This window comes from Pagrus pagrus (genome assembly GCF_965226575.1).
Source record: "Pagrus pagrus genome assembly, chromosome: 23".
Taxonomy (NCBI): domain Eukaryota; kingdom Metazoa; phylum Chordata; class Actinopteri; order Spariformes; family Sparidae; genus Pagrus; species Pagrus pagrus.
Window position 1 is genome coordinate 10,767,005 of NC_140205.1, and position 25,609 is coordinate 10,792,613.

General features: G+C 40.8%; 1 protein-coding gene across 9 annotated transcripts in view; it reads left to right on the forward strand.

The window, feature by feature from the left end:
• LOC311252680 (ELKS/Rab6-interacting/CAST family member 1-like) overlaps positions 1 to 25,609 on the forward strand; it is a 136,168-nt gene that overhangs the window by 77,351 nt on the left and 33,208 nt on the right. For all 9 annotated transcript variants that reach the window (XM_084346054.1, XM_084346060.1, XM_084346057.1 and 6 more), the window contains one exon: positions 18,064 to 18,211. In XM_084346054.1, the coding sequence (XP_084202180.1) occupies positions 18,064 to 18,211 (148 nt within the window). The remainder of the gene's footprint in view (positions 1 to 18,063; positions 18,212 to 25,609) is intronic.

The window sequence follows — 25,609 nt, forward strand, 5'->3', positions numbered from 1 at the left end:
ATACAAAAATAGACCAAAAATAGATAATAGAACAAGTTACACACAGACACAGACCACCCTACACACATGCATGATAAGATTTAAGTGTCTGCTTTTACTGACCTATGAAATAATACAATCTGCATCACATATTGCTACATTAACAGGTAAATAAATCACCCTTTTTTCTTTAGTTTAAATCATAAAACCTATGGCAGCAGGCATTACAAAGGTGTGTCTATCCTTTTCCCATCTTTGTGTGAAACTGTATTTCTACCTCACCAATAGTGATTGTTTAAGATATTATTTATTTATTGTTGGCACAGTGGACCTCATTGGCCAGTTTGGTTTGTTTGTCTGTTACCAACACTTACTTTTTTTACTGTTTTTCACCTGTGTGCTTGCTGTTTTCTAATCAAAAGTAGCTCCAGTTTCTCACCGGCAACACACTGGAAATCCCTCTTTTAAAGGCTCCCATGACTCGCCTCTAGCTCCTTTTTGCATTCATATGTGATTATTTGACAACACTTTAATGCGCTGCTTTGCATAATACATGATATTTTTCAGGCGGCAGTAGGATATTCTTCCCACATATTTGAGATATGGCGTGTTTTTTGTGTCTGTTCCCCCTTCAGTGGAAAGTTTAGATGTTTCAGGTAGCTGCTGGCTGTCTGGCGGTGAGTTATGCACATTACGCCATTGCTCGTATTTTTCACAAGACATTAGGGTTTGGTCAGCAAATACGTCATTTGTCTCTGGCTTTCCCCCACATGTAAAACATGAGATGTTTAAGGTGGCTGCGTCCTGTGCGTCCATATATCTTAGTGTAATGCACATGAAACTGTCTCTGCACGCACGGGCTGCCGTAAGTCTTCGGGGTTTGATGTCTGATTTGTTGCCCAGTTTTACATCGGTGTAAGGTTTAATGTTACTGTAAGACATGATATACGATACGGCATGTAGCAGAGGTTTCTGGGACTGAATATATTAACACACACAAGCACACACACTCACTCAACTCCCATGCAGAAATATACACCAACTACAGCTGGAATATGACATTCTGTCTCGCTTTCTCGCCTTCCTCCGTTTCCTTCTCTTATTGCTTTGAACACACACACACACACACACACACACGCACAGTGTACTAGTGTGAGTGTCTATCTATCTTTGTGCCATAGTTTTCACCGTCTGGTTGTATATGTCTTCTTTATTCCAACACTTTGCTAACCTTCAGTCCCTGATGTATACTCTTAATGTGTGTGTTTCTGTGTGTGTGTCCAATAAAAACATATATAGTATCTTCACACGTATAGTTCGCACAATCAAAAACACGTAAATACACCACAGCAATACACACTCATCCGCAGTCCGAAAATACACAAAGAGAACTACACATGGATACACACATCTGCCTTTCCCAGTCTTTCCCACTGATAAATCATTTGCAGCGACCTTCATACACACACACACACACACACACACACACACACTCACACACACCATCGTAAAACACACACACACACACACACAGACAGACATATTTTCTTTGTGATATACGTCCATTAAATATGCACACGCTCGTTTTCTTCCCAGCTTCATGTGTGCTTGTGGGCATGTGTGTTGTCATGTGTTTGTACAGTTTGGAGTATGCAAGTGTGTGTGTGTGTGTCGCAGCCAGCTGGAGGAATGTGCTGACAGTGTGTGTGTAACAGCAGGGCGTCAGGTCTGAAATCCCAATCTGGATGAATTAAAGCCTATTTTACTCTCCGCTGTGCTGCTTTACTGACAGTTAACACACATCTCTACTTCAGTCCGCTGCTGTTTCACACACACGTTCATGTCCCTCCGGTACAGGTATGTGTTCGGATCATATTGAGATGTAACTTCATTTTTTCGAGAGTATTTTAGAGGTAGAGATCGAGAGAATACGTTTTTGAAACGACTTGTTTTTTTGCTTCAAAAGTTTATAAAATCTCTGCAGAATACAACAGCATCAATCCTTAGACACTCGATTTGGAAAAAGAAAAACTTCACCCTCAATAACCTTTTAAGGGGAGGAATAATAAAAGGATCATCTCAGCTTTTTGCAAACTTTTGCCAAATTTGTGTTTTTACCATGTAGACGATTGCCTTGAAAATGTCACTGCATGTGATTCAAACACATCTTGTAACCCACACTGCAATCACGTTGTAATCTAAGATGACTTCTGGTAAATATTTGTAGCTCTTTTCCCTCGAGTGAATTTGTAGCCGCTTTCCTCAAAAAGTAGTTTTCAACCATGTCATTGCCTTTGCCTGAGAAGCCCAGCTCAGGGCATAAACATGCCTAAAAAATTCAACAAACATCTTCACTTTCCTCTCTGAACTTAATGGAAATCACATGGTTTGTTGTGAATACTGCACCCAGTACTGATTGGATTTGTAGAAACTTTTTTTCAAACAGAAGTTTTCAACCATGTCATTTGCTTTGCCTGAGAGACTCAGTTCAAGGTAAGAACGTGCCAAACAGATTCAACTAATTTCCTTACTTTCCTCTCTGAACTTTAGAGAAAACCCATCACATCACATGATTTATTGTGAATACTGTAACCAATAGTGATTGAATTAAGAGTAACTTTTCTCAAACAGTTGTTTGCAAACTTGTCATGCAGTGTTGCCTGAGAGACGGCGTTCAGGGCAAAAGTCCCCCTGTATCGTTGCATATTTTGAACAGAACTAGGTTTGATGAGAAATAAACACAGTTTACAATAATGGCTGTGGCTTGGATAATTTCTCATATGATTCTAGTGAATTTATTGATTTAGTAAATGTTGATTATTTCAATCACATGATTACAAAGTAATCGAAGAACCACTATAAGATGTTTCATTTAGAGCAAAAATAATATAAATTCTGTGCTTGAGTTCGAAAGCATTCTTCATGTGTTTTACTCGTTAGGACACCACCATCCAAAACCATGAGGAAAAATTAATTTAAAATGAGGTACGGCAAATAGGTCTCGATTTCAAAGCAGTCAATTGAATTAGTGTGAATATCGCTGACGGTTTGGATGTGATATGAGAAGGTCTGGACAAGAGATGAGGTCAGAGAAAAGAAGATGGACAGGAGGGGAGAAGACACAAAATAAAGAGAGGAAAAGCGAGGAAAGAGGTCAGGGCGAGAGTTATAAATCTGTTTTTGGTGTGGGGGGGGCAGTAGGAGGATAATAAAATGAAAGAACAGAAGAAGAAATGTTTTTATGACGGAGAGAAAAAGAGGGAAAGCGAAGAGGAGAAAGACAGCTGTCCAACAACAACTTAGTCGAGCCAACAAAACTGCGTGATATCCGAAGAAATTATATTTCCTCCGTCTCAGTCTCCCTCGCTCCTTCCGTTCATCCATCACTCTTTCAGACTACAGCATACACTGAATGTATAACCACTTACGTTATGTCCTCCTCCCTTGCATTCGCGCAGTATCCCTTCTCATCGTTTACACAAAAATCTCGGCTAATTTATTGGTCATTATTTTTAGTGGGCAACACTTTTATGAGCAATCAGAATTCATCTGTTGCAGCAAATGTTCTCAAACATAAAACAGCACGACACTGATTTCTGTTTATTTGCTAGGTAGTTATGGAGATAACATTACTGATGCTCAAAAAGGCCGTTTATTACAAAAGAAAACACATGTGTCACAATGAAAAGACCCAGTGGAGAAAAAAAAGGTTCCTGACGCATGCTGGCACATTTTTTTTGCCATTGTAAATGGCCAATGCTTTGAGCAACACGGAAGAAAATGAGTCACATTACACATTACTTACTCACATTACTTGTGATCGCTTTAGTCAGGAAATAAAACATGATATTTTAGTTGTTTTTTCTGTGTGAAGGAGGCTGCCTCGGGCTGTGAGAAATCAGATAGTGTAATTGTGTTGTGATTCATTGAAATGTTCTATGTAAAGCTGCCAGCAGTGTCAGAATCTATTCACTGGAACAGGATCTTTCAAAGAACAGATTGCCATTTTTGTTTACAATAACTTCCAGGTAGAAAATCTCTCTGTCACGTAGCCTAAATACAATTTAATTGTATTGTCATGTTATTTCAAGGTGATTACATCTCATTCATCTAAAACCAACACAGCCTCCACAAATGTGAACGACTGAATCGGTCAATTCCCAGTGACCAAAACGACATATATCGCCCTTAAAAAAACATGACTGTTGCAGCTTACCAGCGACAGACGTACTGGACTTTGGTCATATGATACACTTGTTTCTGCACTATGTAACTTCAGCGACAGGGTAGGATCACAGCGTTACATACAGGTTTACTTTAACATACAAGTTTGCAACACATAACATTGTTATGACGTAATGGTACTTGTTGGGCCACAGACTGGAGAAAATTACAGCTTGACTTTACCTAAAACTACTAATAGTAGTCGGTCCAACTGCCTGTGAGATGCAGCTGTTGGGTAGATTTGGTTTCGCAACAATGACAGCAAAGCACAGCAGACAGTTTGGATCCGTCGGACCACCATGTTTAACTATACATCTTTAAACATTACAGTTACGTCTGAAAATGACAACAGATATAAACAAGTTTGTCGATGACACATGACTCCAGTTGTCTACCTGAAGGTGACTGTCATTAGCTAAACATCACAGTGATCGATCTATTCCCCCAAAATAGATATCAAAGGCAAAGCTTTTAGTGGACAGTTTGAGTGGGTTTGCTCACAAACACTGTATTTTGCACCCATATGCACAATTAGACTATAAAGAAACTATCTAGAGAAACACCAAGCTCCTGCGCTGTCTTCAGCCTCCTGCAGTGAGAGCTTGGATGATGCCTCAAGGTGAACACTATAAATTCAATTTATTTCTCCTTTGCTGCTCTGCTCTTTGTTTTATCTCCCAGCCGGACTCCCTCTAACCCTCAAACCTCTCCCTGTTATCCCACCCTTCATTCCTTCCGTCCCTCCTTCCCTCCATTCCTTTATCATCCTTTATCCTTTACATCCTTCCTGCTATCCTTTCCTCCCTACCTCGTTCAATCCATCCCTCCATTCTGAGCCCACGACTGTCTGGTAACATCATTATCGCCTGATTTCTGTCTGTCAGGCTGTAATTCTCGCTGTCTGTCTACCTGTGTCTTCACTGTTGTCTCTACATACTGCAACTAATCAATTGTGTGTATGTTCGTGTGTTTGTGTGTGTGTGTTTGCATCCCTCTGCTTGTGCGCAAGCAGTCAAAGATGCTATTTTCAATGGAACAACCGCTCTGCTAGTCACAGCTGGAAATCCATCACTAACAATATGACTGCGCACACACACACGCAAACACACACACAAACACACACACAGCTATCCCATCAGTAACGTTAGAAGTACATGTTGCCTTCAGAAATAAGACACACACTCATACACACACACACACACACACACACACACACACACAGTCACTCACAAAACCAGATGAGACAGCATGACTGCTTAGAAGCTTTCACTCCCAGAGGAATGCTTGGAGATGTATACCCGCGCACACACACACACACACACACACACACACACAGACAGACAGACACACACATGCATAAAAATACATCCTCCCACACAAATGCATGTACACATACTTATGGTGTGCTGCCATAAGCCAGAGACAAGCGCTTTGATCCCTTCAGACAGCAATGGGATTAATCCACTGTGTGCCAAAGCGAGTGTGTGTGTGTGTGTTTGTTGTGTGTGTGTGACAGACATGTTGAGAGCTTAGTATGACAAAAAGGGGCACGCCGTTTTGACACTTAGTCTTACAAGCTCAAATCAGGGCGCCCCGCTCTCCGTCTCCCTCTTTTCTCTCCATTTTTCTTGCGCCCTCTGTGCTTGCCTTTCTTGCCCTCTTCTCTCTGGCTCTGCCTGTCTTCTTCTTTCCTTTTTGATATTTTTTTTTCTTCTCCCCTGTGAGAGATTGAATCGGGAAAGTAGAAGCAATAAAAGACGTGCCGCAGTTAGAAGTTGTATTCAAATAACAGGGTTTTCTGAAAGTCCCTGAAACCATGCAAACCAGTGATCTTCGTCTGAATATACAGCGGAGAAAGAGAGGAAAAAGTGTCCTTTTATAGTGCTGACTCTTCTGTATTGTAATTTTGTGTGTAATCTGCACATGTATTATTGAGCTCTCGCACCAATTAAGAGCGCTGGATTGAGCTGAATAAGAGGAGGATTTAAAATGGGTGCGAGGAGCAGAGAACAAGAGCGAAATGCTCAGAAAGATGGACGAGAACCAAACACATCAGAACAAAAAGGAACAAGTGGAGAGAAAGAACAGATAAAGGAAAAAAGGATGCGGCAAAACTCTCAACTCGCCTGTTTTTCTCGGCTGATTACAGGTTGTGCGTGCCAGGCCATCAAACAGATCATTAAACAGCAATTAAAGAGGGAGAGGGAGCAATAAAAGGGAAAACATATCAAAAAGTAGAAAACAAAACATTCTTTTTTTTTTATTCAAAGCCTCTGATTGTACGTTACGAGTGCCAAACGATTACATTTCTATTCTGGAAATAATAAAACCGTAGTAGACAGACGGGCAGAGGAGAACAGGTCAGACTAAAGACAGATTGATACTCTGAAAAAGAAAGAAAGATGCTGAGTAAGAAAGACGTAAGATGGAGCAAGAGAAAGGTGGACTTATAACCTGACGGCTCTCATGTCAGCAGCGTAATCACGGTTATAAGTTACTGCACGACTACAATGTGAAGAAGCTGTTTCCATTTTAAGCCTTTATCCTCCTTAATGGGAAAGTTGGCTCACAGTGAGGCATTCAAGTCAGTGGATACGCACAGTGAACAAGGAAACTGATCACATAAATGTACAAGATAAATGAAATGAAACAATGGATTATTTCTCAGCCAAACAAAATGAAGTCAATCATCTGGCTTTTATTTTGCTCTGAAAATAGCCATGATAGCTGTTAAAGATAATGAAAGTAATTGTCATTTTATAGTATTTTGTTGCAACTAACTGCGGCTGTCATCAGTGCCGTGTCCCACCAGTGTAAAAACTTCATGTGAAACTCATTACTGAAGCACTGCAGTTTGTAAAAAACAGATAACTTGGTTATTTTCCCACTGTGAAGAACTTTATTTGAAATAAGATGGAAGCAGATAGATAAACTTGAATCCAGCAATTTGTGTACAATATAAACATAATAATTCGTGGCTGCATTTAGTTACAATTCTATGGTAATGCAGATATACAGAAAGTGCGGATAGTTTGACATGCATTTTTATTATTTTTTGTTTGCTGTTATTGACATATGTCAGATTTAAGCGTGGAAGCCAATGGCTGCTTGAAAGGTAAATAAAAATACATTCAGACACAACATTTTGGTTTGAAAAATGGTAACCTGTTAAATTAAATATATATGTGACTTATCGTAAATGGGCAAAAGGGAAGAAATCACTAGTATGGTGCTTTATATTGTTCTGGGCTGTTTCGTCCATATTCGACTAAAATTAAGATTTGCCATTCAGTATTTCATTAAGTAATCAAGCAACCATTTTGCTGTTTTTTAATTATTATTTATTTTGCTTTTCTACTGGATAGAGACAATGAGGAGGCAGAAATCGGGAAGAGGGGTATGACACGAAACAAGTGTTGGTGGCAGTGGGGTATGTGGCTACCAAGGTGCTCCATTTTCTGGTGTTTTTATTGAAGCAACAAATGGTTACGTTATCCATTCTTTCCATTACTTCAGACATTTTGCAGTTGATAGTTTTAAACCTTTATCATGAAGAGGAGCTCAAGGAAACCACAACAGCTGTCCATTTTGGCTGAAGCTGAGAGACTGAAGACATCACAGCAATGTAGTACTTTCAGTCATACGGCACACCTCTATCCACCTGATTTTAAATCTTAAATAGTCTGCTGAAGAGACATAAAATTGCAGAAGATGAAAACATCTGATTAACAGCAAGGAGACTGCAATAAAATTACTTGAAACAATCATAATTCCATCATTGTTTTCCAGTTTGAGGTTTGACAGTCGCTGTTTGCCTTGATGCACCCAACTTGCGTAACATTAGTGGATAGAAACGCAGGTCATTTGTTTTCTTTTCGCTGAATTTCAGGGAAACCTGTCCACGGAAAGGAACTAGAATGTTATTAACCGTACAGATCGATCTGCTTCTCAATCTTTATAAAGATCACGTTCATGGCGTTAACTCTGGATGGTGATCGATAGAGCAACGAGCACTTCTTTTAGAGCATACTGACGCCTTTACTTAAGTTTACTGTGTCTTGAAAAGGTGTGAAGTTGCAATTTTGACCAACAGGCAGGAGAGCGGAGCCGCACCGCGGGGAGCGTGTATAGATACAGTGGATCGACAGAAACACATTTGTCGCTCTCACGTTGTCAAATGAAGCGAAAATATTTTTAAAGATCCTCTTTCATAAGCATTGGGGAGTCGCAGGTGTCCATTACTGTGACTGGTTTGTGCTGACAGATCGTAAGCAGATGTTTGGTCTCTGTGGCACAGCGTAGAAATGGATTTACTGTAAAGAAGCGGAGTGAAGACAAAGCTGCATCTTTAGTCACACTTCTCAAAGTCTGCGTGTGTGTGTGGTCCCGTGGAAAGAGCAAACTCCCGCAGACCATGGATAATGCATTTTTACACCTTTCTTATTAGTCACAGTGTGTGTGTTTAAATGTGTGTGTGAGAGGGAAACAGAGACGGAGTGGTGAGGGAGCGAGAGAAGAGGAGAGTGTTTTTTCAAGAGAAAAAAGGGGAAATGTGTCAAGAACAGATCCTCATTCTGTCATGCAGGAGTCCCACCTGCCCTCCTCTGTCTCTCTCCCTCTCCCCCTCTCACTGCCTTTGTCTCTCTGCCTCCCATTCCACTCCCTCTCTCCCCCCCTCACGTCTCTTTGATTTGTTTTCCCTCCAAATCCTCCAGTTATTTTATTCCCTTCCCTGTCAATGCTGTTTCTTTCTATGTGTGTGTGTGAGTGTGTGTAAGCCTTCTCGCTGTCTTTCTTTAAGCCTCTCTGATGTACAACAGCTCCTTGAGGGAAGCTTTTCTCTCCCTCTCAAACACACACACACTTTCTCTCTTATCCTATGCACCAGCTTTAACCTATTTTCCTAACGCTCTCTTCCTCGCTCCCTCTCACTTTTTCCAGTTCTCTCCGAGGGTCTCTCGTCCCGTCTTCTCTCTCCGTACTAAATCATTCATATCCAGTGTCTCTGACCCACTTCCACTATAGTTTAAGACACGCACACACTCAGCTTTCAAATAGATCTCACCCAAAAATCCTGCTGTTCTCAGTGTGTTATTGTACATTATACAGTGGGCTACTTTAATCTATGCAGTGTCAGTCAAAGATAAAGCAAAGTTCCTTCTAAATCAGGACCTTTCTGCTGCCGTGTGCACATTTTCTACTCTTCTCACTTTCGTATAGTCTTACTAAACAAGTAAACTTTCCAGATCAGTAAACACATTTTTGTTTTTGGCATTGGATAAAAGCCTAAAGGGAATCCTTAACTGTAATTCCCGATGATCATTTTTATCATTATTCTGCACTTTCACCGTCCAATTATCCCTTTGATGTGTTTGGCTTAAAGTAGCCCTCGAGAACAATTTCAAAGTTTTGAATGCAGTTAACGACTGCGGTAGGTGTCGATCATTTTCTCTAATAACTCCTGTTATAATCTAGTGAAGTGAAGCTTTGCGTTGGCGGGAGGGAGCAGCAGTAAAATGGTTTACTATAAACTAAAGCTTTATTGGCTGTCTATGCTTTGATGGTGCACACATGGCAGAGCAGCACTAACAAATGTTTCATAAAATCTGCTCTGATGTGTGCGTTCATGGCCCTGTGTTTTCTCTTGTAGGGCTATAAACCCATGTGAGCGTGTTTGTGTGCGATGCTGCTAGAGGCATTGGACTCTCAGAACACTTTCTTTCAAGATGCACTTGACTCCATGCCAGATACATATACTGTATGTCCAATATATTCAATGTATAGCTGTGTGTGTATGTTAAATGGTATGTAAAACTTCAAAAAACGTAACATTCCTTCTTCTGACTTTACATTTTTCAATCCTCAGTATTTAGAGCTGTGAGGCATTGCAGCAGTCCACACCTCAAATGTGTGTGTGTGTGTGTGTGTGTGAGAGAGAGAGGGAGAGCAAGAGAGAGAGACAAAAAGAGAGAGAGGGGAGTCAGCACAGAACAGATGAGAATAGAGGGCCAAGTGCTCGCTGGTTATCTGCCCCAAGACAGAAGCTGTCAACTGGGAGAGAAATACTACTCTGCAGGGCTCACTCTGGAGACTCAGGAAGTAAACTAGTAGAGCTGTCTGTGTGTGTGTGTGTGTGTGTGTGTGTGTGTGTGTGTGAGAGAGAGAGAGAGAGAAAGAGAGGGAGAGGGAGACAGAGAGACTTGAAGAGAGTGAAGACAGAAGAAGGAATTAGCAATGGATTTAATTTTACATCCATGCGTACAAGTAGATTATGCACAGTCAGGAGCACCAAAGCTTGTCATTATGGTGTGTGTGTGTGTGTGTGTGTGTGTGTGTGTGTGTGTGTGTGTGTGTGTGTGTGTGCATGTGTGTGTGAGGTCTCTCAATGAAAAAGCCGTCTGATTATCAAGCAAAACACTGACAGAAAGTAAAAGATAGAGAATGTTTAAGGAGCGGAAACAAAGATAAAAGAAAGGAATGAAGGAGAAAAACGTTTGCGTGTGTGTGTGTGTGTGTGTGTGTGTGTGTGTGTGTGTGGGTGTGTGTGTGTGTGTGGGTGTGTGCCTGCAGGCAGCATTAGCTACCACTGAGAGCCAGCTGTGCCCTCCTGTTCCTCCACTCCTTTCTCTGTAAAACCACAACTTCTGATATAATTCAGTTATTCAAAATATTCCAGACAACCTTTCTCTCCTTCTCCTTTTGGACCGGATACAAGATTGTGGTTGTATTGCGTGCACGCATACATTTGTAGAGAAACTGTGCTGAGTTTGTCACCCTGCTGAAATTTAAGTTGGAATTTCATATGTTTCAATTCGACTTTTTAAACTAGCATAAGACATAAGAAGTTCTTTTGCTATAACTTCTCATGATGAAATACATTTTGATTACACAATGTAAGGACTGTAGAATAATGACACCATCTACACTTAGATTGGTTCCCTATGAGCTTTACTTTCACTATGCAATTTTGTCTGCCGCCTGGTACGAAATCTCACAGGAAAATGACGACTCGATTCAGGGTACGACCTTATCTGCTTTCATGTCTCCATTATAGACTAAATTTATGTTTTTTTCTTCTAACCTGATGCCAACCTGCAAAAGAATATGACAATTTCTCTTCTCTTCTTTACCTCTTCAGTGAACATTCTTCTGTCCTCTGTCTTTGTTTTCAAAGCAATATTGGTAATTTCGCCACAGAAATTTGGAAACAAACGCCCTGTTACCCATGTCGTTGGTAATTGCTCGGCTCTGAGGAAAACAGAAAGTGAGCCGGTTGTCGTTGTGGACAGCTGTGCCAACAGTAATACCACTTGGGAATGCTAAGCGGGAAAATTGGAAAAGTTGTCTGTTTCAAAGCTACAGCAGGCATTATTGATTCATTATAACTATGGTTAAAATAGAAACCGCTACATGTCAGAGACAATATTCAATTGAAGGCCTGCTTAAAAACAATGTGTGCCTGCCTGTTATCAGTGACCACCTGCCCCTTTGTATTTAGTTTTTTCCAAAACTGGTCAGTCAGCTAGTTTGCCAGCATCTAAGCCAATCTAGCCAATCACAGAGGCAGAAGGATTTGCAAGGGAATGTTTATGTCAGGTATGGACCAAAATCTGTGTACTATCAGCAAAAACAAGCTTATATCAAGTTAAATCACTATGCTTGCAGTACATGTATACGTGGTTCTCTTGACGCATCATTAGTCTGGTTCTCTCAGGCTCACCAGGTCTTGTGCATGTTTTAAACGTCTTATACCTTCCCCCAGGCAACTCAGCTGAGGCTAAACTGACCTCAGGTGGCCACATCCCTTATTCCCCGTAGCTGTAGCCGAAATAAACTTAATATTACAATCAAAACAAAAAAGTGCAATGCGTTGATTCTTTTACACCGTATTTCAGCTGCTGAAATCCACACAATTTAATCACACCGTCAATAAAACAGCACCCCATTAGTGCTGTAATTTTGGTGCTGATTTACAGGTTCTTTGATCTTCCAATCACGCATCTCAGACCTGCCGTGTCCAGTCACTGCTGCTTAATTCCATATAATTAAGGCTTATTTCAGCTGAAATAGGCTGAATATATCTGGATGAAATGAAATGACAGCAACCAAAGCTCATTCAGTCTTATTTGTTTAAAGCAAACCAAAGCGCACAGCATTCGTGATTACAGTAAATATGATAATCACATTTTTCTAAATCCCCCGTCGCCAGCCTCTCGCCTCAAAGCTCGCTCAGTTTCCTGACTTTGGCCAATGAGGGTAGAAATCCTTCCACAACGTCTAGCTAGCGTTAGTCTACAACAAGGTTTGGTGGAGGGTAACCTCCCTTCACAGAAAGGAGGTCGCGCTTGACACGCACCACGTCCTGCAGGGGTTAAAGAGTAAACTCTGGCGTCCTCCAAGCAGCCTCCTGTGTAACCAGAGCAGACAGTGTCAGGGAAAACAATGGAGGGCTGCTTTGTCCAGTCGGAAAGAGAGAGCAGAGAGAGGGGATTATTTCTAAAATAGCTCTGTGTTTGTCTTAGACAGACACTGGCCAATGTCAGACTGGGCTGAATCTACTTTACACACACAGACACACACACTTAACTCTTACACACATGTATGCGCAGGATAAAGCCCTGAATACACACAGACAACTTGTGAACATTCAAACACACTGAAATACACATGAAGTACATCCTTATGAGCACACACGCACCTACAGGAAGACATGCTGTCATAAACACAGACATACAACTGTCACTTGAACACACACACACACACACACACACACACACACTGTAGATTGCAGTAGAGGGTGACAGCATGAAAGAGATAATGCAGCACACACGGGAAGCCGCTTTGGTGTGTGTGCAAGAAATATGTGAGTGATCTAAGACCAGGCATTAGTGTTTCTGATAAAGTGAGGGGCCTTAAGTGGTTTTAGGAAGGAGAGAGCCCCTGCTTGTGTGTGTGTGTGTGTATGTGTGTGTGTGTGTGTGTGTGTGTGTGTTGGGGTTGGGGTCAGGTGCCTGGTGTGTTTGTGTGTGTCTGCTTATTATCTGCCCTGTCGCACCGGCGATGACATCATGGCACACGACCGCCGAACAACGGAAAGAATGCCTCCTGTCTTCTTTACAGACGGAGGGAGAGAAGAGGCGGGGAGATAGAACGTGTGATGAGGGACGGAGGTGAAGAGAAAGGGATGAGAAATTCAGGGCGGGCGAGAGGTAGTGAGAGTGAGTTGCACCATTGTTACCCACTTATTAATTACATCCACATTACTAATGTTTTTCTTTTAAATCAAAACTCTCATTTGTGTTAATATTTTGGGAAAGAAAGAAACCAATAGTCAACTCAACAGTATTGTCGTAATAAAAACATCGCCCAGTCCTAGATAGAGTCTGACCAATATCCGGTATCAGCATGAATGTGCCGGTATGAAAGCTTTTTTTTTATAGATCATATTGCATGGTGATTATTACTTATTAATGTTGTAATGACTTTACAAAATGTGTTTATCAGCTGTTAAATCTATGTTTAACTTTAGCTTATCCATAGTTTCTTTTTCTGTTTTTTTTTTGTTTTTTTACTCATGATCACGATTCATACTTTAGTTGTCATGCACAGTTATTGTAGACAAAAAGAAAATGTTGGTATTGTTCACATATGCAGAACCGTACAATACCAAAGACGCCAAAACATTGCACAGAAGTAACAATATAATACAAGCAACTCTGGAAACTTATCACAGCAACAATCATTTTATCCTCTGTCGCACTTACCCTGTTTACACTACAAAGTAATCTGCCAGGAATGTGGCCTTGGACATTTTTGACTTCGCACTGCATTGTTGGATGATGTCGTCTGCAACAAAAGCTGGGCCAGGTTCAACAATCCTGCATTTTTTTTGCTGGTACTTCCTTGCTGGGAACCCACCTGTGCCAACACAGTGGCACAGGTGGGTCTCGTTGACAGAAATGATGAGGCTGCTATGCTGCGTGGTATTAAGTGGTATTAAGTGGTATTTTTGTAATACAAAGTTACACTTGAATGTAATCCTGAGGCAAATATATCACACTACTACACACACAGATAAGTAATCTGTCGGATTGTCAAAAGCTGTTGCCAAAATAAGGAGAATATGAGTGTGTGAGACCTCTTTAGCAAGCTTTTTTTTTTTTTTTTGCTCAGCGTTAGTAGACCTTCCTTTATCCCACTGTGCGCTCCATATTGCTCCAGAAAGGAAAGACTTGAAAGGAAAGTTACAGATCTAAAGGCTGCAGATCCACTGGGAACCTTTCTTCCTCACCGCGCTGGCTGCAGTGTCTTTGTTACTTTCAGTGGTGAGGACACATTGCCAGCCGAGCTGAGAGCATACTCTGTTTTAAGAGCCCTCTGACAGCAGAATTATCTAAAGATTTGGCAAAAGAGAGCTGCACTTGAAACAGATTTTAATGATCACATAGCAACAGCAGTAGCCACAACCAGCACTTGTTATAAGCACATGTTTAGCTCTGCAAGCCGAGAAGGCCAAGCCGAGTGTGTTTTAAGTGTGTGTGTGGAGATGAAGGGAGAGCCATTGAGAGGCCCAGAATGAGACGAGTGCATCTGGAATAAATATCATTTTATCACCGGGGTTTATAAGTGCCATGTGCTGGCAGGTAACTCTCAGATATGGTATAAAACTAGACGCACTGTTAGCTTTAACAAGACTAATGTTCCATTAGCCTTTCTCTGGATGTGTGTGTAAGCATGTGTGTGTATGTGTGTGTGATTCAGTATGTGTGTGTACCAGTGGAAGGAAAAGACTGTCACACTGTCCCAAAGTCTTACAATGTGAAGAAAATAAATGTTTTATAGAAGCTCACATTTTATACTTTAATGAAAACTGATGAAGAGACAGAGTGTTTTGGTTTCCCCCAACATTATCAGGGGCATGTTGAGACAGGCTTAATTTGAATTTATAGGTTGGTTGTATGGATAAATGAATAAATCAAGGTTACAAGTAAGGTATCAAACTTCAGTACTTATTTTGGTTACAACTGTGACATGTCTCCAGGACTAATCATCAGAAATGTTCAAGTGATGAATGTTTGTATTGAACTCTTGGTCAGATTGTTATTCTTGTTTATAAATTCTTGAACTGGATATTTCTAACAAATATGTTCATTTTACAATTAATTTTATGAAGACCAAGTTCTTGTGCCTGCTGTTATATGAAGACAAAATTATAAACAGGAACATAAAGAAGAAAAAGGGTATTTGTCAAATCAACTATGTGAAGTATGTCAAAAAGTATCATGTTGGTATTGGCATCTTAACTCAAATATTATAGTGGCATTTAAATTATACCTATATACATAAAATCTGAATCTGAATCTCTTCCAAGTTTCGTCACAAAAAATTCAATAAACCTTAGATTGCTAAAGTGTTGTAAAAATACATTTCTACAATTAATCATGAAATAAGAGAAATATAAAGGTATAATATCATAGAACGTAATGCTACAGTATCACTTCTTTCTCAAAATGTTGCGTTCACAAATCTATAAAGTATCTGACTAACAAGAACTGAGCAGGCTGACAGTTACCAGACTTGCCTAAAGAATCGATCTAAGAATCCCAGTCTCAACTCCCTCAGTCCAGATGCATGATGGGACACTTGTACACCAACAGTGTGGTCAGTGAGGTTGACCAAAGAATTTGTGGGTCTTCGCACAGTCCAAACATGTAATCTGTCTTCATTTAGACACTCTCATCACTGCATTCCTCACTGCGCCACTAGATCTTCTTCTTACATGAAAACACAACATATTTAAGAGGCAAAATTCAGAGAGACGGACAGAGATGCAACATATTTGTTCTTTCATATGCAAGTTTGCATCTTTTCCTGTGTTTGAACCTTGTGGGATTGAAGACAAAGTTTTATGATTAAGAGTCTCTCTGAAAATGGACAGAATTCTGAGAATCCTTAGCCTTGGGTGTCCTCAGACGAGGCCCGGCCAGATCTGTGGCTGATGGGACGGATGGGATGCGGCTTGTTGCTTCCTAACCACATGGAATGCCATCTATCTGTCAGCCCTACTGACAATCCAGGCAGGGGGGAGAGATAGAGAGAGACAAGAGGGCTGGAAGCTCAGACAGAAGCTGTGTTTCCATCAACATATTTTATGTGCATTATAAAGTATCGCATTAGAAATGGTTCATGAAAATGGCATCATTTGAAAAAAACGTCCTCAATTTCCTAAAACGTTTAGATGCTCGCTTGAGGTTTTCGTTTTATTTGTTTTTTGGCCTTTTTCAACATTACATTATTTTTTTTATTTTTTTTTACTCTTCTTCAGAACAGAATGTGCACAACCAACTCCTTGTCCTGATGAACCAAGTCCTACTGTTTGCTTAACAGAATTTGAAACTATTTAGCATTTTCTTTTGTGGTACCTTTGGATGGAAACCTGACCTACAGGGTAATACGCCTCAGGAAACAGAGAGTGGGAGGTTTTCATGTTGTTAAATAAAGTCAAAGGTAGTTAAACACAATGATTAATTGCTCATTTTTGTAGCTTTGGAGCCAAATACCATGCGCCATTAGTACTTAACCTAAGTTATAGGCTCCAAGCCGCCGTTTTTCCAATACGTACACAGCTGAAGTTTTCATAAGCAAGACACTTCCCACTGCCAGCTCTGTACTCTGTCGCTGGGTCCAACTGTCTCCCCATTATTACAATTTTTCCACAATTAGAAAGAGATGTTTGTAGTAGAAAGTGGCAGAAAGGACCAAAATTAAAGCTGAGATAGGGTGAAAAACAAATATTCGTTGCCGTTTTTGCCATTACTTGATAGTAAAACAAGCGACGCATATGGCATAAAGGTCCCCACCATGAACAAACTGGAAACATCTTTATTGTATGGTATGTGTCATACTTGACCACTAGGAAGGCCCTAATTTTTGGAAAAATACTCCAATTTTATCCTTCTAAATCAGCTCCAATTAAGAGGACTTGTTGACAAGCCATGGATTCACCATGACATTAAAGCTGACACAAATTAGTATCCAGCCATGCAGATCATTTTGGTTTCCTTTGTCCAGATTTTGAGATATTCATCTCTGGGTTTTCTGTCTCCACCCAGATTACCAAGGGAGGTGACTGGAATAATTTTGTGCGGTGCTCATAAAGTTGTTAAAAGACATTTCAGAAAATTGTTACTTTGGATAATCCGCAGGAAATTTCCGACGAGTTCAAGAAAGAGATGTCGCTGTTGAGCGGTTTCGATGTCATTTTGCAGCACTGTAAGGTTTGGCAAAAGAGGACCCAAATGCAAGACAGACGGGTTGAAAAACAAAAGGCGAGCTCCAAAAATGAAAGGCAGACAACAAAACAGACACAAAGCTGGCTGGTGCAAATTTAAAAAAACTAAAGAGAGAGATACAAAAACTTAACACAGAACAAACTGCAAAAGGCATGTGGAACAAAACCAGGAACACTAAAGACACATGATGAGCTAACGCAGGAAGACACGAAGAGCAAAACAGGACTGGGTAACACACGACAAAACACGGAAGCAACACAAGGACTAAAACCGACAAACTGACAAACAGTGAACGCAAAAACACAGACTTAAATACAATAGGGAGGGAAGACTAATAAGGGGACAAATAAAGGCAATCAAAAAAAAGGCGAGAAACAAACAAAGACAGGAAGTGTAAAACAGAACATTACACAGGAGGATGAAACCTACCAACTAAAACAGGAAATAACGTGTTTCTAAAGTTCAGAAATTCAAGCAGTTAGCACTCCAAGTGTGGCTTCAGTGAAATCAAATTGATTAAGTACATTTCTAGTATTGCTAACAAAATGTATGATTGTTCTCTGTACAGGCAAGAGGCGCTGCTGGCAGCCATAAGTGAGAAAGACGCCAACATCGCCCTGCTGGAGCTCTCCTCGTCCAAGAAGAAGAAAACCCAGGAAGAGGTGGCAGCTCTGAAGAGGGAGAAGGATAGTCTGGTTCATCAGCTCAAACAGCAGGTAGGATTACTGTAAACACACATACTTTGACATCCAAGTGGACACCAGGAAAGTTGTTGAGAGAAGTGATGGAGAGGAAAAACTAAAAAAAAAGAGAGAAAACGGGAGCACAGGTGAGGTGGCAATGACGAGGGGAGCAAGGAAAAACAAGAGAGGCAGAGAGAAACTGAGTCCAGATGTGACCACAGTCCTCCGACCACCGAGAGTAAATTTAGGATTAACCTACCCCTCCCACACTCACCACACACATACACACACACACACATACACACACACACAAACACACACAGAGTTCAAATGCTCTACAAATCTCCGGTGACAACACTTTCATATGAATTTGTATTTATTTACATTTTCTGTCCACAGATACACACACTAACACACACAACCTCACACGTCACTCTGCTGGTATGGGTACACCTTCACAGACTTGCGCGCACGCACACACCAATATGTACACACTCAGCCAGGCCAAAAACAAGGATATAAACATGACCAAATGCCTCTGTGGTTCCACACAGAGGTCTATTCACACACTCAGGGACACACTCACACACAGTAAAGGTTCTCGTGGGTCCAGTGAATTAACCAACCCCTTAGTGAATGAGCCTACTGGGAGTTTGGTGGATTTCTTCTTCGCTGTAGTTCTCTCCATCTGTATTATTTCTTCTCACTTTGTGTCCCTATCTGGTTCTCTTCTTCTTCTTTTTCTCTTCTGTTCACAAGAAGGTCAAAATTTAGAGCTGTGGAGGTGTTTTTCTAGCCGTTTCGAATAAATGACATGAAAATAATTTGCTGATAAGACTTTTTCCACATTTTAGTGGTCTTAATCAAATTTCTTATAACACAGAGTCATTTTGTTGTATTTGTGATGTTCAGAAACATGTATTTATTGTTTTACAGCTGTTCTTTTTTTGTGATGACTTGCGAAAAGATGAGGACCCAAATGCAGACATGAAAGTCAGATTAGGAAACAAAAAAACAAGCTTTAATAACATAACAACATAAGGAAAAGGGCAGGAAACAACACTGAAAACAGGCTAGGGAAAAATCCAAAAGACTACAGGGAAATTAAAGAATTAAATAAAGTACAAACCAGGATGAAACTCTTGAAAACACGAGGGAAGAGAACATGAGGAGCAAACGCAGAGACACCAGGAACGAAACAGGACCAGAGAACGTAGACGCTGGACTGACGTGGGGAAACAGACAAACTGGCAAAGACACAGGAATGATTGACAAATAAAACACAGGTGTACACAGAAGAAGGGCGGGAAAGAGACTAAGACAGGAAGTGAAAGTCACAACAAGACACATGAGGATATAACTAAGAAATAAAACAGGAAACATCAAAAACTGAAAACCAAAACCATGACATTTTTCCATGATTGCATGTTATGTGCCGGTATTAGTAAGAGTGAGAAAAGGGTCCTACACAAGTGTACAACATGTTTAGATTTAAGAGCCATAACTGCCATTCAATTGATAATGATGAAGTTGTCATCTTCAGAACCGCTCAGATAGATAAGATGTAACAATTCTTCTTTTGCAAAAGATTTCCAGTTATTGTGTATTGCCAAAAGTCCACTTAATGGATCGAGTAAGCTCAAAAGGATTCTGCGAGATGGATGCTGCACGCTTAAGAAAGATCATGTGCGTGTGTGTGTGTCAAAGAGTGTTTGAATTGGTGTTTAGGATAAAAAGCAGGGGGTGTTTGAGAGTGGCTGTGTCAAATGAAGTCATTACAGCATGCATCACTCTCCTCTCTCTTCCTCCCTCATCCCTCCGTCTCTCTCCATCCTATTTGAAGTCATTTATGACACCTCAGGGTCTCGAAGGTGGTTACTGACAACACAGAGACTCTACTGTCTGCTGCCGTGTGTGTGTGTGTGTGTGTGTGTGTGTGTGTGTGTGTGTGTGTGTGTGTGAGTGTGTTCAAGGGTGTGAGCGGTTTTACTCCCCTCCTGGTGTCTCTCTCGGTTTCTCTCTCTTTCTCTCTGTGGTGTCATAAGTTTCAGTCCCTCAATGATGGATCGCAGCCGAGACTTCCTCAATATTCCCGTCTGTGTGTGTCATGTATGTGTGTGTTTGCAGTGCAACCATCCAGCCAGTTGAGGCTGGTGTGGTATTTTTAGCTCGCTCCTTTAGAGTGACATACACACACCCTTTGCCACTGATAACCTGCCTGACAGATGGACAGGGACAGAGTATGAAATTATAATGAAGTATAAGTCAGTGATGACGAGAATAAGTCAGTGAGCTGTACACGAATGTTTGCCACGAGGGGTAATGACTAAAGTGTAAATGGAAAGCAGAAGTTTTAAAGTTTTGTAAAGTTTATGGTTCACTTGTACCTGTCTGATAGACGGTCCAAATTGCTGTTTTTGGAAGTTTCTCTAGTGTTTTTTGCCGATCATCTTGTTGTTTGATGTGAGTTCAGAGTCAGTGTGTTCTGACTGTGCAGACACTTTGCTGCTATAGTGCTTAAATGTGGCTGACGACTCACATCTGGTCTGAATTCAGGTTCGAATTGCCACCGTTACCAATGATGGTTAAGAGGATCAGATCAGGGTGTACAATGAATGAATGAATGAGTAGAGTGAATGCGAATATGCAGCGCATGCGCTTATAATGAAAATAGGCTTGCGAGAAAACTTAGTTTGGTGCGTGCATCAGAGAAGATTAACATGAAAGAAACATAAAAAACACACCTGCATGGGTGTTAAGAATATATGGTGTCCCTGAAAGTGTTTCCTGTGTTTTGCCCTTTGACCCCCAGCTGCAGTGTAGACAGGAGGCTGTAGATCAGAGTGACCTCAGCTCTCGTCACTCTCCCTCTCCTCCTATCTTTCTCACAGTCTCCTTCCTCCTCACTTTCATTCTCACTTTTAATTTCTTCAGCAGCGCGGTGAAGAGACAGACACTAAATCCATGTGCGAAGGAGAGAGGGAAGTTGTGGTGAAGAGTGTGTGAAAGCAAAGAGAAGAGGGAGTGATTGTAATATTTTATGAAATGGAACAAGAGAAAGAAGAGGTGGAAGGTGAGGAGTATACCACCATCTGTCCTTGCAGGAGACACATGTGGTTAACATTTGCAGGTGGTGCATGTGTGGCCGTGGCCTTGGACATTGTTCCGCACCTGTGTGGCTGAAGCTTGGCTCTAATATGGCCATTTTAAGACTTTGGCTCTTCATGTTAATGGCTTTGGATAGCTCTGTAGGATGATGGTTTGGTATTTTCCAAGTTCGTAGGTGTTATTTTTTTTACCTAACCCACAACAGCCTTAAACGATATTGCAGAAATGCAAAAAGAAAACCTCAGAAAAGACAGGGAACATTAAACAATCACAGATCCAGAAAACATTCAAAAACATGTTTAAATCTCTAAAACATAACCAGACTTTGTGGTTAAAAACAACACTTGAGACACTTGAAACCTCTGAAACACTGAATCCTGTAAACGATGAGTGTGTGAAGGATTTAATTTAGAAGTAGCTGCAGTTGAAAAGGGATATTTCTGGTATTTAGGACAGAAATCACTTAGTTACAGTTTATATTCATGCGCATGAAATCCTGAAAACTTCTTTAATACAGCTTTTGTAATGTTTTCCCTCTAGAGTCAGCTGGATTTTATTAATTTGTCTCCCTCTGTACATCATTATTTGTTAACAGTTATCATGGCCTCCCCAGCTATTATTGTCAAAAGTGGAAAAATGTGGGTCTAATCTAATTTATGACTCCTTAGAGACTTTAGTATGAAATAATTCCCCTCAGTGCTCGACTCAGACACTTTTCATTTTCATTTGTAATTTTCCAGTTATCAACAACTTTATCTTTTTGACAGAGAAACGGGTGAAAAAAAAGTAATCCAATTCATTATCACGATGAAATAGGTCTTGTCCAACCATGACTCAGCAACTTTTCCTTATTGATAATTACAGAGATATCAACAAAGGGTCTTCTTTCACCACTGGAGGGAGAAAGGCGAAACAATAATCTAATCTAATATTCCCCAGAGCCTTATCACGATGAAATTATTTTCGCCTAAGCATGACTCAGCAGTTTTTCCCCCTCACTTAACTTTGCGTGTTCATTTGTTTCTCATTCTGTCCGCTGTCAGCGGGTTACAGCGGAGAGCCGCAGGACGGATGGATGGAGGGGAGAAGAAGAATAAGAAGGAGGGAACAATGAGGGAGGAAGAGGAGGAGGAGGAGGAGGAGTGAAATAATGGTGTGATGATTAGATTAAGTGAGGAAGAGAGTTGGCACAGAAACAAGTGAGCTGAGGTCAGCATTCCTGACAATTAGAGAAAAGGGGACGATGTAAAGAAAGGCCAGGGAGGAAAATGAGAGAGGAGGATGAGGAGAGGACGGTGTTAATTTCTTCCTTTCCTTCAGTTTGTTCTCTTCTCCACGCATACCTCTCTTTTTCCCCTCACCTGTACTCACCCTGCTTTCTCTTCGTGTCCTCTCCGTCTTGCACACATCTTCTTCCTTTTTCAATCTGTAATTGCTAACATGTCTGGCAGCCAGGACATGCCAGCGCTTCCTTCTATTTTCTCCGTACCATGCCGTTTATTCCACCTTGACATTTTGTTATTGTGATTTCACATCAATTCATTCAGCGAAGAGCTTCTTAACCGTCAGTCAGAATGTTTGCTTGTTCACTAAAGAAAAAAGACAGCTCATACAATTTATTCAAAAGACACATATGCACCATCGACTGTCACTTAACTCTCTGCTGGTTACACAAAACAGGACGTTCAATGAAAGTGAATGATTGCAACTTACAAGGATTTTAATTGAAAACATTCAAAAATTAACTGAAAGTATCCACAAAATGTGAAAACAGATTAAAAAAAGGTTTTGACATTATGATTATCTACTGAAGTTAGCATGCTAACCAGCTAGCCCGGCCTGGCCCGTCCCAAGGCTCCCTGTAAGCACCAATACTCTCGCTAAACGAGCTAACTACATAATGACAGCAATGGTAATTTGTTGTATTGCACTGTCAAGATGGCTTGGTATTGGTCAGTGGCACAAATTTTAGAGCCAAATTACACAAAATTTGCACAGATTTAGTCGAGCAATCGAAGCGTTTAAATTGACACAAATTAATTTAGCTGCATTAGCTCAACATTTTAAATGCTGGTGTAGCCAAACCAGTTAATTTTTGTCGGAGTTGATTTGCTATGGACCACATGGAGACAAAATCTTTTTTGTTGGTTTGACGTCTGACTCTAAATCTTTGTTGCATGTATGTTTCAGATATCAAGAACATTGTTGAGGTCAGCACAAAATGGAAAGTGCAAAAAGAACAAAGGGGACAAACAATAAAATGAAAACTAAAAAGACAAGGAACTCGTGAGAGTCAGAACAATGACAAGAGGAGAAGAAAGGGAAAGATATGGAAATGAGGACATGTTGCCGAGACGATAGAGGAAAAGAGTGGGAGAGAGAATTAGTCACGGATACGGGGGCATGTTAAGGAGCTCAAAAGTCAAGAGGGAGAGAAAGCGAGAGAGAGGAGAGGAAAAAATAAAAGGAGGAGAGAAAGAGACTTTAAATTAAAAAAACTAAGATCATTATAGAAAGAGAGAGGAGGACAAATGAGCACAGTGTTAGGTACATTTTGTTACAGGACGGATAGACTTAATCAAAGAAAATACTGTGTCCAAGAGAGCTGAGAGATAAAGACAGGAAGAGGGAAAAGGGAGGAACTCAGGGGATTATTTAGATTCAGAAAGCTCTAAGATGAGGAGAAAGAAGGAGGGGACAAAGACGGATACAATGTGTTTGCAGAGGGGTAGGGAGATTTGGACGTAGAAAAGCCATGTTGGAGAAATCAGAGATCAGGTGCCCTCTCAACACAGCTTATCCTCTTCAACTTAAATCTGCCACCTCTCACTCCTCCTTTGTTGTCCTTTGTTTCTTTCCCTGTCCCCAAGTCTTTCTTTCTCTAAAATAAGGAGAAGCAGATTTTTTAAATTTAAGTTTAATTGTTTATTCATATTTAATGTGTTCAGACGTCCATCGCTCCAAATCAAAGCCAAAGACCCTGCTGATGAAGAGAAAATGTATAGAGCAGAAGCAGACTCGCAGAACAGAGGGATAGGAAGGTATAGAGGACGGGGACTTAGGCTAGCAGTGTAGTGATGACAGTTCAGAGAGGCAGAGGACAGACAGAGAGATGGATGTATTTTCCAAACTTATCCTGGATTCGACCTCCAAAAAACAAATTAACTCAAAGCTTTATATATTCTTCATATGGCTCCTTAAAGAAGAAAAAAGCCACAGCTAGAGTTATCACGCCAAAATGTTAAAATGTGGAAAATCTGTGAAAGGAGGATGTACTGCTGAGGGTTCAATTCTGTGTACACTTGCCAAAGAGACATCATTTTGTTATGGTCAGCCAGATGTTTTGGACTGCTCTTTCAGCTCATCAAATCACATTCCCTTCGATGTTTCGGACTTGTGATGTATGGACACAGACAAACTAAAGTATGTCAGCTATACACAGGACATTTATGGTTGTTTTAGGGTCCTTTCCGCTTAACTGAAGACTCAAAGACTGACTCATTTCCAAGCATTGGGAGCTCTGGTCTCACAATTGAGGTGTGTGTTCAAATCCACAACGCCACTCCACAACGTCAGTGTTTGCGTGTGTGTGTGTGTGTGTGTGTGTGTGTGTGTGTGTGTGTGTGGACTCCAAGTCCTGTACTATGTGGTTTCAAGATGAACTGTTTACTTTCCATGTTTGTTTTAAATATACGTGTGTTTATTTTAAAGCTGTCTTTATAAAATGAGGAAATGAATATGTGTGTGTGTGTGCACGCCAGGGGAGGCTCTCATCAACTTGACTTATGTGCATACACAAACAAACACACACACATATATAGCTGGAATACACACTTGGTATAGTACTATCTCCTGCTCACACACAACTCAGATGTTTCATTTAGCTTTCAGTCAAACACATATGAAAGTTGGTACTTACTTCTTTTAGTTTCTGTCAAACAGACACACACACACACGCACACACACAAACACACACACACACACACACACACACACACACACACACACACACACACACACACACAAAACCTCAGTCTGGCCTGTTTAAGCCCCTGTTCCTTGTGGGGCTCAGTGAGAGGCTAAGGGGATTTAGATTGTACAAGACTGACAGATTTAGACTGACTCCCTCCCTCACTTTCTCTGTCTGACTCCCTCGCTCACTTCCAGGCCTACTGTAAAGCTTCAAATGTAACTATAACATGGGAAACAGATGGAGCAGCAAGAGAGGAGGAGCGAGCTGAGAGGAAAGAAAACTAGGAGAAGTGAAAGGACAAACAGGACGAGATGAGAATGATGGGGGAAAGAAGGGGAGAGAAAATGGAA